Raw genomic sequence first — 19,936 nt, 5'->3', positions numbered from 1 at the left:
AAGATATTTAACAACATTTGTTAAGAACTGAAACTATACAGTGACAATAGGTATCATCGATGACTAAAATTCAGATATTTTTGTTCAGAAATACTGTGTACATTTGTACAATCCATTCTCTTTATCAAGATATTTTAAAGAAACTTGTTTGTTCCCATCAAGTTATTTCTACCAGATTTCAACATATTTGGCAGGGCAATAGGAAAGCATTTTATCAGAAAAGGAACAGGGTTCCTGTTATTGTCTAACGATTATTGCCATTTATCATTTTCAGTGCCCAAGAGAGTGCTAGAATATTTTCGGAATATATTTCAAGAACAGACCCTGGCTGAAAGACCATATGTCTGTTTTGGTAATGAAGAATATTAATCAGTATGTTTTTCATTCAAAGGGATTCCAAAGTACTTTACAAAATTAATATAGGGATTACACTTCCACCATTTTGAAAGACAAAAGCCTTTTTTTGTCTTTTGAACCTTTTATGCTTAGAATATAGTCATCTCTCTGTGAGCCCAGTCCAGATCCAAGCCCCTTGCATTCTCCTGACACTTCCTTCCCATCCCAGTCTAACATTAGTCTGAACAAGATCAGTTCGGTTACAGTCCTCTTTACTTTCCCTGCTCTTCTGCATCCACACTGGGGTATTTACAAATCAGCATCTGTTGGGCATCTTAACATCACACTGGGCTTATCCACACAAGATGCTGACTGTGCACTAGCCGGATACTACTGTGCAATAGCATCACATGGCATAAACTGCTAAGATGCTACGGTGCACTAGTTTAGGCTACTGTGCAGTATCATCACTGAAAGGCATTCGCCAGCACTACTGCTCAGTAACTCCAGTCACTGTGCATTTATTTAGTACTTGCTTATACTAAATATACTATGCCTACCTAACCAGATTTCCTTCTGGTTAGGGGTGGTCCCATAATGCATTATATAACTGATTTGGAGGAACACATTATATGGGATTTGAAGACAGTAGCTGTCTTTTCACAACAGACTTGCTCAGTTCTTATTGTAAACTCAGGATGACACAAATTCTGCTTTTTCTCAGCATTCCTATCAGAAAGGACAGGAGAAAGTGCCATCAGGGCCCAGCTATGGAGGGCTTGTTTGTTTGTTTTTATAAACAAAAAGGAAAAGGCAAGGTTTTGGGCCCAGGCCAGAAGAAATCAGCTCAAGAATCATTTTTTTTAAAAGTAGAAATGAACAACCAAAAGAAAATTAGATGTTGCACTCAAGTATTGCACAGTTTATGCATTGTATGCTTTCCTCTGATGAAACAACTGGCCTTTGCCACGTTCAAATATAGGGTATTAGACTAGATGGACCATTAATTTGATTGTGAAAATATCAGCATGCTTGCTGGAAAGGAGTGGGTTCAAGCTGGATTGGAAGAATGGAGAAAGGGAAAAAGAAGCAACAAGAGACAAAAGAAAGGAGAGGTGTAAAGAAGCAATGGACTGTAAAGAGTTAAGTTTAGATAAGCTTTCAAAATCTGAAGGGCTTAAATACTAATAATAGGAGCTTTGGAAATAAATGTTACAGAGATTTGAATTTCTGAACTGTTTAGCTTCCCCCATTATGGCCTTCTGGCCTTCTAATTTCTTAGTACTGTACTAACTGTTCAAATCATTGCTCTTAATGAGAAAGAGAAAGGCATTTCATTTTTTTCCAAAATGGTGCCATCTTGTTGTTTCTTTAATACTAGCTCTACCTTTTGTGCCTCACAAACTACTTTTTGGCTGTTTCAGAGTTATTAAGAATCTTTAAAGGGAACCATGGACTCAGAAAAAGCTTCCATTCTTGTTACTAATCGCACTGTTTGTAGCTCAGAACAATGCAACAAATGACAACTGAGACTGGAAGATTCCACATCTTTACTTGCTTGTGAAATGCCTAGTCTACTTCTTACAGGGTGCATCTACATGTGCAATGAATGTGATGTGATAAACGGGTGCAGCTTGTGCCGGAGTCAGCTGCTCCTGGGTGCAGTGTCTACACATGTGCCCTGGGACAACAGCAGTTTAAGCCAGGGCAGAGTAGCCCTAGCAGTAGGTTCAGGGGTTCAGCCCTGGGCTCCAGGTGGTGGTGTCAGGCAGCAGAGTGGCTGGTGGGGACATAAGAGTGCTAAAGTGTGGAGCCATGCAGCAGGCAGTCCCTGCACTTAGCAGTGCCCTCTCATGCTCCAGCCAGCCCCTGCCACCATCTACACTTGTGTTTCGTTGTGCTTAATTACTCTGCTGTGAGAGTAATTAATATTGGCTTACATGTAGACAGCGATGCTTTATGGCGGAGCTAACTGTTCAACTTTGCAGTAAAGCGCATATGTAGATACACCCACAGAGTACCAAAAAGTAACAACTCCTCTGTGTTGCTGATCTTTCAGAACTCCTGAGAAAAATACAGACAGGGGAAATGGGGAAGAGGAACTTTGTATTTACTAGGTTAGTCTGACACTTGCAGTTGAACATCTCTCAACTAAACATTAGAAGAATGATTTTGTTTGTATGCAGTTAAATATCAAACTTCCCACATAAACAGGCATTTTAGCTCTGTTTATATGTTGACCCTAGATTGTTTTGAAACTATGCTGTACACTGGTAGCAAGAAACTTGTTAAAAAGCATTAAGAAAGCTTTTCAGATGAAGCTTGTCAAATACCACTATTATCTTGCTAACATTTCCAAGTCTCCTTCAGTTTGGTTATGTGCTTCATAAACGTTAAACCTGTTTCAGGACTAGTCTATTCTGTGCATTAGCTCAACAAACAGTTTACCTGTGGGTTTTTTTCCTCCTCCTCTTTTTTTTTTTTTTTTTAAACAATATGAATGCCTTCAACCTTGTTTCAAACATGAGGACTGATGAATTACACGGATTTTCATAGTGCTAGTTTAAAAAAACCAATAATCAGACCAATATGAAGCAAGTGACATGTACAAATAGTGGTCAAATACTGTGAATTTATAAACCAATAATTATTAAAAGGATTCTAAAAACATACAGTAACACTGGTATCAGGCAGTCTGTAGTCATATCCTACAAAAAAAGCTCTTTGACTATATCTAGTTGGAATAAGACCAATGCCAGCACAATTCAACTCCATTTATTTTCTTCTCTTGCCTCACTTATGTTCCTATTTTGTAGGATATTTGCAACTCAGCCACAACAACGAAAGCCTGGCTGGTAACTCCATTGTGTCATAATGCTACAACAAAAATATTAAAATTACTGGAGACTATATGTATTACTTATTTTTCTCCCTTTTCTTTTCTAGCATGTGTTTATGAATGTGTGAGGGAGGAAGAAGAACTCAGATAGAAAGTCATAAATGGAAGAAGAGCCTAAAAGAAAAAATAACCCCTGCCAGAAACACTGATAAGGAACATTGGCTAAAAAACTATATAGAACCAAACTCTTGTCTCGGGTGTGGCTGGCTTTAGAGAGCTACACAGAATTGGTTTTTACCCCTTTTTGTCCAAATGAAACTTAATAGTACAATCGGGCATTTAATATTCAGGCAGTATGCTAAAAAGCAAGAATGAAGTCCAATGAATACAACTGCACAAAAGTTTCCCACATTCAAAAAAGTCTCAGAGTACATGCATACACCCACACCCTAGTTAGCGTATTGCCCTTTAAAATCAGTATGAAGAACATGAGAAGTATTCTTTAAGCACTGCAACTTCAGACTCATACATTTATCTTGCCATTAGTCAGAGGCATTCTTGCTGTATGTAAAATACTTGATTTAAAATCCTCCCTCACTAAAATCAAATCAATTTACTAGAAAGAGACCACTATAAAAAGAAAGTGTATCTGTCACACAGGAATGTGTGAATACATACGTTAGAAACCCACAACAAACAAAGGGAGATAGAGGGAATCTAATTGTCCAAGCAATGAAATTCCCTCATGGACTTTTAAAAACAACAGCAAAAAGTTAATGTAAGAACAGTAATAAAAAAAATTACCAAAACCCCCTTCACCTTAGAGACTTCAGACACTTGGAGATTGTTCATATCAGGCAAAGAGACTTCAAAGTTAGATGCTCTCATGTTAAAATGAGGAGGGTCTGCTGAGGTTGTATCACATGATGTAGACAGTGAGTCTATGTGATTTGTATCCTCGGAGGGAGAAAGAGTTATGATCTGTTAAAAGAACACAAAAAAATGAAGTGTGAAGCAACTCTGCCACACGGCTTTTTTCTATACATGAGATATGAACATTGGGTTAATGCCATCTTTGTACTACTTTGTATCTTGTGTACTTATTCATCTTACAATATTTTAAATGCTTTCTTTTAAATTGTTTTAAGCATCCCAACAATGAATACTTAAAAATCTAATGCTGTTCACAAAAATGGAACCTTGCTGCATTTTCTAAATGTTGCATACCCAAAGAATTCCACATCAGCCACTTACACAAATCTGGGATACAATAGCTCACTGAAAAAGTGCTACTTATCAGATTTGACGCTTCCTGTGTTTAGAACTTAAATCAAACTTTTTTTTACATTTGCAACTAAAGGCAAAGCAAACAGCAAGGAGGCATTCAGAAACATGAAACTTGTTCTGCAGTTCCAGCTGACCAGCTTCCATGTAGGCAAGAGAAATGTAAAAAGTCAGTTTATTAAAAAGCGCTATTTATAATCTATAATTGAACAACTTACAAGGTCTGAGTGTTCCAAGATTTGGCTTGTTGTTAGGTCCTCCTCCTCTGATGACTCATCGGAGTCCTCATGGTTCATTTTATTTAGACTGGGTGTACTTCCTGAGAGCTGGCTTTCCTCCAGAAGCTGCATATCACACTTGTCCAGACTATCTAGAGAACGTCTGCGCACTCCCCAGTTGAAATTGTCCATACTCTCACCCTGAAACCATACACAGGTTAGTTTGCTTTCCTTGTCATCATATTAATGGTTTGGAAAGTAATTTTAGAATTTGTTCTAATTTAACAGAAGAATTGTTTTGACAGGCTATATAGTACAATTCCAATATGAATGCAATTTTAAGCAACAAAGTATGCTGGAACTTTTGACATTTTTTAAGATTTCATCTGGAAGTAAGAGCATAAGCATAGAAATGGAAGTTAAATGGGTATTCATTATTTGAATATGAAGTATTTTTTCATGCTTTAACTAGTTAAAAAAATTACTTTTATATTTCCATAAGCATGTCTATGTAAATCTCAGTATCAATGAAACAGTGGTAGCCTAGATAAAAAAATAAAAGCAACCTGAAAAGATTTTTCCCATGTTATTTTAAAACATTAGGAACAAAAATTTGTTATATCTTTATAGTAATATTTCCATAGCAAACCATATGTTAAAGATTTTAGAGTCTCTGTATTACATATATAAACACAATAATGAAAAGCAGAGTTAAAGTATATTTGAATGCAGCTCTTAAGACAGCATGCATAATGCAATAGCTAAAGCAGCACAGCTTTTTTACTTTTATTTTAGGTCTAAGACTGATTGTTTTCCCCCAACAGTAAGAGGACTAATTTGGAATTAGATTCCACTTTTTAAAAGGACACAGGCAGCTTGGAAATCCAGTTTCTGTCTGAACATCCAAAACTTACTTTAGGTTCTGATCCTATACACAATTATATAAACATGAGTTAATTTTAAGCATTATCCATAATTATTTTCAGAACTGGGAAAACTTGCAAATGAAAGGAATTAAAACTATTTTCCATTATTTACTTTATTCATTACCAGTGCTTTGCAGATAGACCATTTCACTAATCTGTGATCACGTTAGGAGCTGTTCCTGTCAACGCTTAAACATAAGCATAACTTAATTTCTTTGCGCAGGCCCTCTGAAATGACAAGGGCCTTCCACAAGTACAGGTGTCCACCCATGTAAACCCAATGGAAGGCCCCAAGACTACATACTTTTCACCCTTACTTAAAAGGCCCTTATAACACATCAACATGAAAAAAAATTATAGAGGAGAATTATTTTTTACAGTTCACAAATTTCATTTTAAATCAGTACTCTAGAAGAAAAAAAATCCTAAAAAATTAGGTATTACAGATGAAGCATTTTATAGGAACTAATTAGGCTGCATCCATGCAGAATAAAACCCTACATAATAGGCCTTTTTTCATTAAGCTAGTTAAGCAGGTGCTTAACTTTAGGCAAAGAAATAGTCCCATTGAGTTTTATACGACTGCTTTACTAAAATGAGGTCAAAAAGTGCATAAGCAGAAATGAATTCAGGTGGCAAACTTATTTTAAATCAGTCATTACATCATTTTGGATCTATGCTTTTTAATGAAAAGAAATTTAACAGATCAATGCTGAGCAGAAAAGCTCTGCACAGCAAAGTGAACTAACCCTTCAGGAGTGAAGACAGAGGAAAATAAAAACAAGGAAGGATGTATACAGCTCTAGTAGCTATGTCAAGTGAAAAATTTGGTTGATCCTCTGGAGTCAACAGCAAACTGACAATGAAGCCATCCTGGAGTTAGATACAGTGTTAGAAGAATATTATAATTTTCATATTTGGAGTTAGGATCCAGAGGTCATCATTAGAAAAGAAGAGAAACCACATTCAATGACTAAGAAAGTTTGTCTCCTGGAATTGTAAAAAACTATTTTAGATTTTCCAACTATTTGTATATTTTAGTTAATTGCTTTTCCCCCCAACATGAAAGCCACAAGCAACTGCATCAGTGGAACATCTCCACAAGACACCAGTTATCTCTCAAAAAATACACTGGTTTCATACTTGTTCTCATGATGCCAAATGCTAGTCAAATTTCTACTGGTTTTACTTGGCAGCTGGTACAACAGAAGTATGACAGTAATTTTTTCTGGTGCTAATCCTCCTTGAAATTGCTCAAGGAAGAAAGACTGGGGCAAAAGGATGAGAAATAAAATGGAAGGCAATGCATGGTAAATGTAATAAGCAAAAAGTGGGGAAGACAGAGTGAAAGGAAGTACAACAAAGGAAAAGAAACTATAGATGCAGGAGAGGAGGATGGCAGAAAAGGTGAAATATACATAAAGTAACTGGGAGGGCCTGATCTTGTCAATAAATACAAACTGGCACTGAATTCAGTGAGTAGCTGGCATATATATAATATGGCAGGATTTCTGCATCATAAAAAACAATTTGTTGAAAAAAAACAATCAAAATTATCAAGGGAGAAGGATTGCTATGAGAGGCTATTCTCTACTTGCAGTTAAAGAGAATTCACCTACACTGTAAAGATACTAGTAATGAACACAAGTCATTCCAATGAAAATCAGCCATTTCAACCCCTAAAACATGGCAAGATGTTACAGGAGACCCTAATAATCATAATTATCTAGTAGTTGGGTTAGATCCGCTCTGCATCCACACTAACCATTACTACAATCTATACTGAAATTGGGACTTCCCTATTTAAATAAAAGGGAACAGAACCCCCAAGACTCTTTACCAGGAGGATCGATGTTGTCTCCCCAACAAGCTCACAGGAATCACACTAACCTTATTCAGACAAGAATTCACTTTGCTTGGTTAACAAGATATAACTAACTTTGAATACAAATAGCATGGTACCTAAACATAAATGTTGTGCATTTAAACTAGATATGCCCTAGTAATCTGAGAATAATACAGAATTTCAATATGCTTTTGTCTGGAGCATAAGCTTTTTGGGACAGAGGCCATTTTTTGTTTGTTTCTACAGCACCTAGTCCAGTGTGGCTGTTGCTAGAAACAGACAGGCAACATTGTTGCTGCTGTTTGCTATCCTGTACTAGGTTCTTGTGTTGTTTCAATTTTTTACATGAAGTTGAAAGGTTACAAATTTAGGCCCCAATCCTGCAAAAAAAGCACACCTTACCTCATAGGCTGTGCGAAATTTTGCCAGCTGTTTTGTTATGATGGTGTTTCGACTTGTTTCGAGTTCAAAACAACAAAACTGAAATGAAACGAAAGGCTTCAAAACAGCCTCAAAATGAAACGAGGGAGTCAAAACATTTTGAAATGTTTTGAATTTTGAAGCTGAAGCTGTGCTTGCTTTCAGGAAACAGAAAGTAAGGAGAGGGAGGGGGAAGCGGGGGGGAAGGGCTGCTCTGACATTGACTATGTAGCTAGGCAGTGACTGTGATCCTTCCCTGAGGTGCCTTCCAATCCCAGTGCTCTGGGGTCCCAGCGCCAGTGAGGGTGCGCTTTAGCACATACACAAAGTCACAGGTCACGAGTTTTGCTTGTCAACAGCTTGAGGTGCACTTTCCCAGAAACCTCTTCACCTATCTCCTTGAAACCTGGCAGGCTTCATGGCCTCATAACATGCTACCATGCCTGCTGTTTTCACCCTCGTGTGCCTTCACACTTACAAGTAACATGAGTTTTGCTTTCAAGACTTTGAAATGCAGTTTCCCAGAAACCGCTGCACCTGTCTCCTTGAAACTTGACAGGCTTTGTGGCCTCAGCTTTGTGTTTTTGTTCGAATCAGGAAAGAAATGACAAAGTTATAGGCAGTTTTGTAATTCCCCATTATAGCCTATGGGAGAAACATCGAAACGTGTCAAAACAGCGAAACAGTTTTGACAAAACGAAACGGAACAGTGCTTCAAAACGAAATGAAACTCGAAATGAAACTCTGTCCCTTCAAAACGGCAAAACAGAAGTCGAAATGAAATGGTGCTGTTTCACACAGCCCTATTACCTTGACTCTCACAACTTGTTTTATTGCAATAAATTTGATTGACAAGTCATGTGAGCAGTTAAGCATGAATGGTTTTGCAGTATTATAGAAATACAAAGCCAGCAAAATTGTTTTTCATTTAGGGAGAAATTTGGACTATTGAAGGACATAACAGAGGCTGCATATTTCAATTTTACTAGCATACTAATAGGAACAAAGGTACCACATGAACTTCAGTGTGGAAATTAAGAATGGTCAGTTATTTAACACTGAACAAATGCTACAACTTTGTTGTATTTTATTATATTCTTAATGAGACATTAATTTTTAGTTTTTTAGTTTCTGTGTTCTATTTGTGTACTAAAATTATTTAGAAAGACAACTGGTTATTTTGTAAAACATAAAATAAAAAGTGAGTGAATTTTGCCTAAAATCAATTAGTTTTTTGAAAAAGTTATTTTAAAAACACAAAAAATCACATTCATATAAAAGTTCAACCCAAATTAATTTCATGATTTAAAAATCAATCTTTCTAGCTGTCTAAAGTATTTCTAGAGTAGGCCAGCAAAAGAAACACTCTACTTCACATTCTTTCGCTCCCCTCCCCCCAACTCTCTCTCTCCAAAAGAGAAAAAAAAGCTGTGATATTCTTTTATATAAACATTTGCAATAATGCATAGCATCTACTAGCACATCTGAGTTCAAATAGCATTATCTTACCTGAAGTTCCTGGATAGCAGATATAATAGATAGAAAAACAAATAAAAAAGTCTATTTAAAATTACTGTATTAAAGATTCCATAGACTTAAAACATTTGTCCTACAATAGTAAATAATGCCATCAGATAATCTACTGTCCTACCTTGAATTTTAAAAAAATATTGTATCATGTGTTTTGACCTCTTTATTAAATAGCAAACGTTCACATCTTGTGACCTGGGAATGATGCACTCAGTATCAACCTGTTCATATTGTAAGTGTTTCCAAAATAGCTGCTTGCGTTTGTGCTACTCTGAGCTTCCCAACACTATTTTATTCATATTTATACATATCAAATTCAGACCTGATGCCAGTGGTATGATGAAGTCATAGAGAAATGACCTTGTATAGCAGGGCTGAATTTTTTCAAAATGTTAAATTTACAGCATGTCAAAAGAGTGGAAAGTTTAGTAACAGAACATACATTAGATTGTTCAGTGATGCTGCCATCGTTCAAATGAATATGTTTTCTCCCACCAGTCTACATCCCTGTTTCCAGGGATTAATTTAGTCTGGGTTAGATTTTGGCCTACAAGGTCTGAGGTATGAGGCATTTCATATAGTGTTTGAGGGTTTTTTTAAATGTATTTTTAGTTTTCATTCTATGTAAAAAGTTGGATACTTGCTCCAAGGGCACCAAAATACAGGCTTAAATTTAAAGATTAAGAGAAAGCTCTATCATCAGCAGTTCAATTCTGGGAAAGCCAAAACATATAAATCTGCAGTGGAGATTATTCCCGGAAAGGAGGAACTAGTCACTCTAGGAAATTTATTCTCCATTTCTACCTGACTCCATAACTGTTACATATTTGGTATGGTCAGTGGTAAGGTCACTGAAAGTCTTCCCTATGATGAGGCCTAACTCAGTAATAGGAATTAATCTGTTTTAAAGTATTAACTTTTTTAATTACAATGAACTACCACTACAAGGTATTTTGCACACCTCAACCAAGCATGATTGGCTGGTTTTATGTTACAGCCATTTCCCCCATTCTTGTATTTGATATTTCCTAATTTAGCCTCAGTCCTGAAATTAAACATATTGTCAAATCTTTTCAGAATCAGGGCCTAAATTCTGGGACAAGTATGAGCCTGTGTCAGGTTTAAGGAGCACGAATCTAGTTGAGGGCCTTCTAATCTTGATTAATGCTACTACTCCTGCATAGTAGTAAGAGGTTGCTAGTTGGTTTGCTGTCTTGTATACCTTTTAAATCTTGGCTCTGGCTAAATACTGAACCTTTCTTCTACCATCTGATTTCAGTAGCTGAAGGGAAGAAATAATTCCCTTAATTTTCAGCCAATGAATAAGGAGTAATCCTGTTTGCATGATTCTTGTGCTATTTTATCATTCTGATAATTGATCCAACAAAATCAACATCCAAATAGGGTTATAAAATAGGGTTATAAATTATGACTATATTGTAAATGAATATATAACAACTGCAACCATTTTTAAAAGACAAAAGCAAATTGTTGTTATAATTATCTGGTGTGTGAAAGTTTCCCCAAACAGCTCTGTCCACATACTTCAACCCTTGCAAATCCAAACCCTTGCTTTTCCAGTTGAGGGACCAGTTTGGGTACAGGCTGCCAATTATAACAACAACATTTTGATGTGGAGAGTATGACAAGACAACCAGCTTGGAAAATAGGGAAGGAGAGAGGCCTCATGAAATCTCTCTTCTATCTCATCAATGGAAAGAAAAGGTTGCAGATATATCATCTGACTACTCCTAGTAATGGGAATGTTGGACTGCCTCTCTGCTCCTAGTAATGACCAGTGGTGGGGGTGCAGGTGAGCTCTGCTGCACACATTTCTTCTCAAGGCTAAGAGTGATGTCTGAGCAAATTCATATCCAATCTGCATCTTCACTGTGGCAAGACAGACCTGCTAAGCTATCAGGTTGGTCAAAGGTTTGCATTTTAAATGCACGTACCTGGATTTTTAACAATGTGAGATCTCACATTGGATATGAACTTCTTGTTCATTTCTGTCCAAGTTAAGAACTATTCACCATTGATACAAACTTGGTTAACAGTTTAACGATTTTAAAAAATTCCACAGCCCAACAACGCTGTCCCTCAACTGTATGATGCACACTTAATTGCATTTCCTTTGTAGCAGTTGTAATTAAAGATGAACTGACAGACTTCACCTGCCAAGACCTGATGTCAGGCCCTCAGGGTTCTGTTTTACTCCTGCAAGACCGGATGAAATCATTAACACCTAAAGAGAGGAGAGGCTGTCTACCTTTAAGTGTTGGTGATTTCATTAACTGTTGTGAGAGAGACAGAACCTGAGAATTGGAATTCAAGTTTTGGGAGGTTATTGAAGAAGGAACTAATTTTAAAACAATTTTGTTTTATGGTCTAATATTTAAAGTCTGCTCATGTATTATATTAATGATTTGTGATCTTCAGCCACTTCAAAATTAGAGAAACTTGATATCTGTATTGTTGCTAAAGCTTCAGCTTTGCCTTTCAGTAATAATTTTGCAGCATATCTTGAAGTGGAGTCAGAGAGGAAGGGCGTGGTAACTCACTAAAAATGTTATGCTACTGCAATAACAGTATCTGACAATTATAAATAATCCAACTCAAGATTGGGTTTACAATCATAGTTATTTTTGTTTTAAAGAGTTCATTATTTAGTGGTAAGAACGTCAAATTATATTTTACCCAGAGAAAAGTTTAAGCAAAGTTTAAGCCATGTCAGAGACAGTATACCATACCTCCCCATCTTCCAGTTCAACATCAAGGAAATCGAAGTCCCTAAAGACTCTGAACTGTTGTTCACTGTTTGAATCATCCATGTTCTCTTGTTCTCTTGTTCCGTCTTCTGAGGACACCAAGCTTGTCTGGTGCTCAATCAGATCCAAATCACCACACGAAGAAAAAATAACCTGCAATTCAAAGGATTTCTCTTTTGAGAAACTGTTCCCTCTGGTTGTTTCTTAGTAAAAGCTGTAATTGGTTATTCAGAAGACTCTGTTTCCAGTACACACCTAATTCCTTCAGCTGATATTTTTAGAACGCTCTTTTATTATTTATGTTGGACAGGTGCCTTCAGATTAAACTTGAACAAAGACGTAACTTCACACTGCAGGAACGTGTCCAAGAAAATAACTGCTACCTCCTAATGGCTACAGATTGATGTTGCCTAAATGTTTATATACATTTATGGGAATGATATTCAAACATCTCACTACAGAGGAGATTGTTGAGGGAATAAGTTAATACTTTCACCAGAAAACTTCTAGTTAAATATGTTTAAGACCATGGAGAGAGTAGCAAAAAAACAAACCAAAACAAAACAAAAACAGACTAATTTGTGCAGCAGTAGCTTTTCCTTTCTTACCAGAAAATAACTGTAACTGCAGATTAAAGAAAAACTATTTGTTTTATGGCACCAGTTTTACTCAAACTAAGAATCTGTCTACACTAGCAAGATTTAAATATTAATTACCTATCAAAAAGCATTCAAGGTTTGTACATTTCTATAAATATTTAATCGTTATTTTAAGATGATAAATACAAATCTTTCCTTTGAAATAAAAAAGACTCTCTAAATAAAAAAAAAATGGAATGGTCTTTTGAACATTTTACTACATGAGACAATATTCATTCCCTCAAAGACTAATATTGGAATAATTATCTAATAAAGAAATCAGGGCCCTAAACCTCATTTTCCCCCTGTAATTTAATTTAGTGCTGTTGGAAAGAGTTAGCTTAGGAGTCCTGGAAACCCAAATCTTCCATCCATAGAACGGGTCTAACTTTCATAGCCATAGCGTCACTGTCCCAACAAATTCTTTGCAACCCTGTTCTCAAGGAATTGCAAATGGAAGTGAGGGGTTACTCACACTACAGCTCATTCAATTGCTGTCTTTTCTACTGAGAAATTTACTATGTGCCAGTTAATGTTACCTTTGATGGTGATTGTGTTACATGGAACAATAAATCAGCTCAGTGATTCTGGGAAATAACACCCTTGGCATTTATAATTAATGACACACAAAAAAACCATGACAATAAGAAGTGGTCAATATGTCAAGACTTACTGAAGGGTTTTTACTCAGCCCTACTTCCTGGCCACAGAGAGAAAGGACATGTACCAGCTTTTCCTTTGTTCTTTTCTAAAAGGAAAAGAAAAGGGTTTAGTAGTAGTATCATTTCCTTGTCTATCCATCCTCCTGAAGAGAGTACCCAAAGAGGCTAATAATTCTCAATGAGGAAACACTGGTGAACAGTTTAATTGTAAAGAAATTATTTTCTTCTATAGAGAGCTGATCTAAAAATGCATAAAAAGCAGCATCCAATTTTTTTGGTACTTAAAATCAAAGCCAAGCTTGTGAATTCTATTCTAAGTGGAACTATTCACTGGAGTACATTTAATGACATGCACAGGCACAAGACTGGTGCCTTCCTCATTTTAAATTTGATACGTTAAAAAGAGCAACAAAGATATACATTCTGTATATATATCTTTTTATTTTACTCAAGCTGGTAGTTAACAAAAGCCAACAGTGCAATATTATTCTGTATTCAGGAGCAAGGCTTTGGGATTTTTTTTCATAACCAGAGCTGGAAGAGAAGTCTACCTGAGAGTACTGAGGCCTTTTCCAGCTCACAGGAACAAGGACGTTGGAATTAGAACCTGATGAAGTTGATGAAGCGCTTCGAGTGACAGCCATTGCCCTGGGTTTACCATCTCGTCCAGAAGAACTCTGAAGTTCATCATATCGTCTCCCAATTATTGGAGTCTTAAGTAAGAGAGAATTAAATCACATTCCATACGAGAATGTTAATGAGCTTATAAAGGCACCCCTTAACACAGGGGTAGGCAACCCCTGGCAGAGGTGCCAGAGCATGGTGCACACAGGCATTTTGTTTGGCACGCAGACCTTGGGGCAGATAGTGGGGAAGGGACCAGGGCCAGGGCTGTGCTGCCACAAGGATCAGGCCCCTTGTGGCTCCCCACACTGTCTGCCCCATGGCACGCCAACATTGTACAAGTCAAAGTTGCAGATGTTTTTGGTACTCTGTCCAAAATTCTTGCTGACCCCTGCTTTAGCAATTGATGACCCACTCTGAAGGCAGGCAAATTTTTATGTGCCAATTTTTTTTGTTCTCCTTGTTTGCAAACACTATGTAAGTTTCTACATGTATATTTCTTCCAAAATTTGTTCTTAACTTATCTTTCTCATGCCTGTCCCCCCCATAATATGTGAGCAGTCATAAGCAACTTAAAAGCTAGTTTGCAGCACAAGAAATGAAGAAAACAAATGTTAAGTACACTTACTTGAACTTTGGATTTCTCACAGCTGTTGTTTTACAGGTTTGTCCTGACCCCACTCCAGCAGAACATTTAAGCAAATACTGAAATGTTTGGCTAGATTAGGGGTGGTGGTCGGTACCTTGTAGAACGGAGGTCATAAACAACCATGAGAAAAATACTGATTTCCTTTTATGGTAGGATTTTTTTTAAACTTTATTTCTCAGTAGCTATTGCAAGAAAAACCCTCCAATCGTGCAAACCCTTGCTCAACTCCAGTCAGGCAAGTGGCCCCTTAAAACCAATAGGACTACTCAGTTGGATAACATTAAGATGGTGTTTAACTGTCTGTAGTTTCAAGGTGCAAATCTGCTGTAAAAGGATATGTCTACTGTGTAACAAACTTAGATAACATATTTTTGTACTTTTTAATTAATTGTACTTAAATTAAGTCATGTACTAGTGCTGCCAACTGTAATACAGGCACAAAAATGCATTATATATCTATTTTTCCTTATACCCAAGGAATGATTAGGCTGGATACGACTGGACTATTAAAATAAATTCTAGGAATTCCAGATGGAGACATCCCAAATGGGTTATTAAAGTTTAATTTTGGACCTAAACTAAAGCTTGTAATATGATGTTTTTGTGCAATTCTCTCTGCTTTCATACTTCCTTAACTCTCATAGAATTAAAACATGTCTACTAGACAACAGAGGAAAGTTATATTTTTAAGTAGCATAAGTTGATTAATTGTAGGCACCACCTCTGAAATATCAAAATGAAACTCCAAAGTTTTCCCTGGTAGTTCCTTGGATGCACTGGTCCATACTCGATGTATTTCCATTTTTGAAAGATCACTGTGTTGATAGGAAGGTAAAACCAGGCTGGCAGAGCGAGAAACAACCAACTTCAAGATATTTAAGGCCTCCCTCCAGTGAACGCTCTGGAAACATACGATATTTACAAAAACAATTTGAAGTAAGAATTCACATACATTAAAATCAAATTAATAGCCAGTTTATTATATGTATTAAACACTTTATACATTTTGCTATTCAATACACTTCTAGTTCTAGTGATGATGCTTGCAGAACAGAAATACTATGTTAAAAGGAATGAACATTTACATGAATAACATCCACAGTTCAACACAAAGAATAAAGACTGCAATCAACCCTTATACTATGGAGCATGAATTAACTACTAGCCAGGTCAGGAAGATATTTCCTCCAAGGTGTAATAGTGTATTTATTTGAAATTAGATTCATTATTATTATTATTGGTTGTGGACAGCAGAGATATTCACATGGTACAGCACAATCAAAATGTGAATTCTTTCACCTGAAGTACCTTACTTTTATGCCCCTGGTCTCAGCTGTAGTGAAAGAGAGAGGTATACAGGATCAGATGTTGTATATCAGGGTGGTCATTTCCCAGGGGTGAATCTACAAAAGAGCCTAGGACTTAATTCCCACTTTAGGGATCTACAACAATTACTCAAGTCTAAGACGAAGTTTTATTCTCCCTAAGCTGCCCCTCCCCATGTAGCCTCTGCTTCCCTGCCTGCCCCTCTCCCTCCCCTTTTACCTTTGCTTTGTGCCAACAGGCTCCATCCATGCTACAGCCCAGGATACTGAGCACAGCCCTGTAGCAGTGGCGCACAGTGTCTACGGCTTCTATGGAGGCTGCGCTGGGGTTGTGTTCAGTGTCCCAGGCTAGAATGGGAATGGAGCCGCCATTATGGAGCAGAGGCTGGGTGAGGAGGGGAGCAGTGGCTGCAAGGGTGGGGTGGGGGGCAGGCACACAAAGTGGGCAAACTGCTTGAACTCTCCACACTTGCTGGCCCTGCTACAGCGGTGGGAGTTATGAATTAAAGACAACCCTTCAACAATTAGATTCTATATGTGGAAAATTCTAACAAATTCATATGTTTTCCATGTATAGAATCTAATTATTTGGGGGCCATCTTAAATTCAGGGTTGTCTTACATTCGAGTAAATACAGTCATTTTAAAATCACCTCAAAACCCCTACCTAACCTGAGATGTTCCTAAGGCTATGTCTACACAGTAAGCTCACCATGCCTGGTAGCTGTTTTGGTCCATTAGGCTGCCTAAATTGGCATCAGCATAGTTTAATACATGCAGCATTTCAGCAGTCTTATTAGCACTGTTGAGTGTCAATGCCAATTAACCAACCCATAGCATCACACAGACATGGACACACCAATTCTGTCTTAGGAGGCAGACCACATAGAACAGGCATTAGGGAGCTGTAGGCAAGCTTGCTTGCATGCATGCTAGATCTCTAATGCAGACAACATCTTTATTCTTTAAGAGACTAAGTTTCCATTAGTAGTGTCCCCCATTGCCTAAATTTCTATCTCTGGTATATGCAGAACAGCCAAAGCCTTGACAGCATGGAGCTGCTCAGGGCCTGTCTTATACCTATGTCACAGCAGAATTTAAAAACCAGGATCCCTGCCACCTGTCATAACCCTGAGGCCCAATCCATTCGGTGTTTTCTGAGTACATCTACCCCCCAAAAAAATGTGTGTGTAAGTGGCTTATGCCTTACAACTGAAGTTTTAAGTACTTAACTGGGACATGAGAAACCCAGGCTCAAATTCCCACTCTGCTTGATTGTAAGCTGAGACTGCAACCTGACACCCACATCCTGATTGAGGGCCCTTGCCACTAAGCTACAGAGGCCCTTTATTTGACCCAATATCCATTTATATTTAAATTATATTTATATTTAAATGAATATCCATTTATGCAATATGGAACAACCTCAATAGCAAGGATTAACACCCAACCCAGAACACCAGTAACCAGATAGAGGAAGGAGAAGAGCTGCTTTTTACTCCAATTAGACAGGCGTGATTTCAAGCCAGGTCTCACAGGTGACTGCCCTGCTAGGAATCAGGGCACTCGTGACCTCACAAACTTGTTATGAGTTAAGGGCTGGCTTGGCTAAGTCCAAGAGAAGGCTTATGGCTGTACTGAAGATAGGTAAGTGTTTTTTTCCTCCAGCCTAGGGTTAACAACTCTCTTTGAGAAATGGGGTTTAAACCCCATGCTTCTCCTGGCATTTCTTACTACTTAATTTAGGCAGATTCCTAAATGTGTCGTCTTCAGTGACTCCCATTCTTAGGTATCTTACTCTTCCCATGCATTTTATAGTGAGCCTAAGCTTGAGGCTGTGAATTCCAATAGGTGTCAGGGTGACTAAAAGTTACATGTGGCAATGCTGCCCCTCAGCCCCTTGGTGAATTAAATTTCTACATGGAGGCTTTATAGATCACAGGAATTATTGTTCCATACACACCTTAATATTTTAAGAAGATATAGTATTTACCTGCACATATTTTTCAATGGTCTTTAGAACCTCCATGTTAAACTGTTTAACAGGAATGGCTGATAAGTCCATATAGCTAAGAAGACTGTAGATCATCTGCAAGAGGGACTGTTGCATGCTGGGAAGGCCTTTCTCCAGTAGCTATGAAAAAACAAGTGAAAAATAATTAGACATTGAGAGACTGTTTTTCAAAAATACCAGCACCAAATCAGTTATACATAAATATAATTTGCATAGTTCAAAAGCAATTTCAGAATGTCTTGTTACAATAACTAGTTATGATATTACCAAGAAGATGAACTACAGAAAATAAATTACAGTCTTGGGCTAACTGTATGTTTTATTAACGAAACATGAAGCTTCTTGTCTTTCCACTATTTCTATTCCAAGCTCTCCAGAAAGCTTAGTCAAGAACTGAGAAATCTGGCACCTGTAAAACACAGAATTGAATTAGAAGAAAAAATAAATAAAATTAGCAGACTAGCTTTTTATTTCTTCTTTGCTGGAAGCCTGGAGAAATGAGAGGAGGCACAGATGGAAGGAATTCAATCACTATAATATAGGCAAAAAAGTGTATTTACCCAAATAAACTACTTAGCTAAAGGTGTAGGGCATCAGCAACCACAGAAGCACACAGTCTTTAGGCACAGAGGTGGAATATCTGGTTTCTGTTATGGTAGGAGATGATACAGAGATGAACTTCAACTAAAGCTCCAAACTTTGAAATATTTGGAGCAAGGGATCTCAACTTTACAAATGTCATTGTGCTTAACTTTACATGTGTGACTAACCCCACTGACTTTCCAGATTAGAACAGTGGTCACCAGCCAGTTGATTGTGATTGACTGGTTGATCGGAGAGCCTCTGATAGCTGATCTCAGTCTGGGGGGCTCAGCCTAAAAGCCCCACAGACTGATATGGGCCCAGCCCCCCAGACTGATATTGACTGTCAGAGGCTCTGCGATCAGGAGTGGCGAGATGCACATGGGGAGCAGCGGGACACATATGGCTGGGCTGAGCCGCAACCCCTGCCACTGGGGCTGGGCTGGGCTGGGCTGGGCTGGGCTGGGGGGAGTGGGATGATCCCCCTCGGCACCCCTTGCCCCTGGGTGAGTTGGGCCCCAAATGGGCCAGGCCAGGGGAGGGTTTGAGCCTGAGCGGCTCATCCAGGTTTGTGGTGGAGCTCCTGCGGCTGCACGTACTCCGGCAGAGGCTCGGGGGGGCACGTGCATCCCCAATCTGTGCACGGGGCAAAGCCACTGCACACTGGGCTTTGTGCCTTGAGCTCTGCTGCAGATGCCTTGCCCTGGGCTTTTGCCCCAAGCCCCCCTGATCTTTGCATGGGGCAAGGTGGCTGCCGTTGTGCATGGCTGTAGTAGGGCTTAGGGCACAAAGCCAAATGCGCAGTGGCAGCTGCCTTGTCCTGCACACAGATCTGGGGGGTATGGGCCCCCCAGGCCTCTGCCTGCCCCACTCCCACTCAGCCCACCCCACTCCCACTCAGCAGCAGGAGCCCCCTCACATGCCTGGATGAGCCACCCCAGCTCTGAACTTTCCCTGGCACAGCCTGCCCCTGCCCCACTCCCTCCCTCACCACAGGGGCCTTGATCTGCCCCTCTCCCCCATAGGTGGATTAATGAACAGGTGGACCCCAGGATCCTCATCAGCAGGGAAGTGAAAGCCTCAGTTTTAAACTCCGTGCCCATTTTTGGTGCCAAGTTTAAAACTGCGGCTTTCACATTTGCTTCCCTGGGAGCTGGAACCGGGGTCCCATGACCAATGGGGCTGGAGGGAGAGAGGGCAGGGATGGGGTTCGGCTGGGAGAGCCATGTGCATGAGGGACCAGGTTAGAGAGCTTCTGGAGGGGCTGGACGTGTTC

The 19,936-nt window shown here is 38.6% G+C and overlaps 1 protein-coding gene across 1 annotated transcript in view; it reads right to left on the bottom strand.

The window, feature by feature from the left end:
- FRY (FRY microtubule binding protein) overlaps positions 1-19,936 on the bottom strand; it is a 480,115-nt gene that overhangs the window by 67,809 nt on the left and 392,370 nt on the right. Inside the window, exons 47-53 of the mRNA XM_019523795.1 lie at positions 18,058-18,198; positions 15,462-15,641; positions 14,019-14,180; positions 13,479-13,553; positions 12,150-12,320; positions 4,678-4,878; positions 3,980-4,156 (exon numbers count right to left, since the gene is read on the bottom strand). Coding sequence (XP_019379340.1) covers positions 3,980-4,156; positions 4,678-4,878; positions 12,150-12,320; positions 13,479-13,553; positions 14,019-14,180; positions 15,462-15,641; positions 18,058-18,198 — 1,107 coding nt within the window. The remainder of the gene's footprint in view (positions 1-3,979; positions 4,157-4,677; positions 4,879-12,149; positions 12,321-13,478; positions 13,554-14,018; positions 14,181-15,461; positions 15,642-18,057; positions 18,199-19,936) is intronic.

The sequence above is a fragment of the Gavialis gangeticus genome, unplaced genomic scaffold, assembly GCF_001723915.1.
Source record: "Gavialis gangeticus isolate Ggan-Ray unplaced genomic scaffold, GavGan_comp1, whole genome shotgun sequence".
Classification (NCBI taxonomy): domain Eukaryota; kingdom Metazoa; phylum Chordata; order Crocodylia; family Gavialidae; genus Gavialis; species Gavialis gangeticus.
This window is presented reverse-complemented; position numbering and strand designations above follow the sequence as displayed.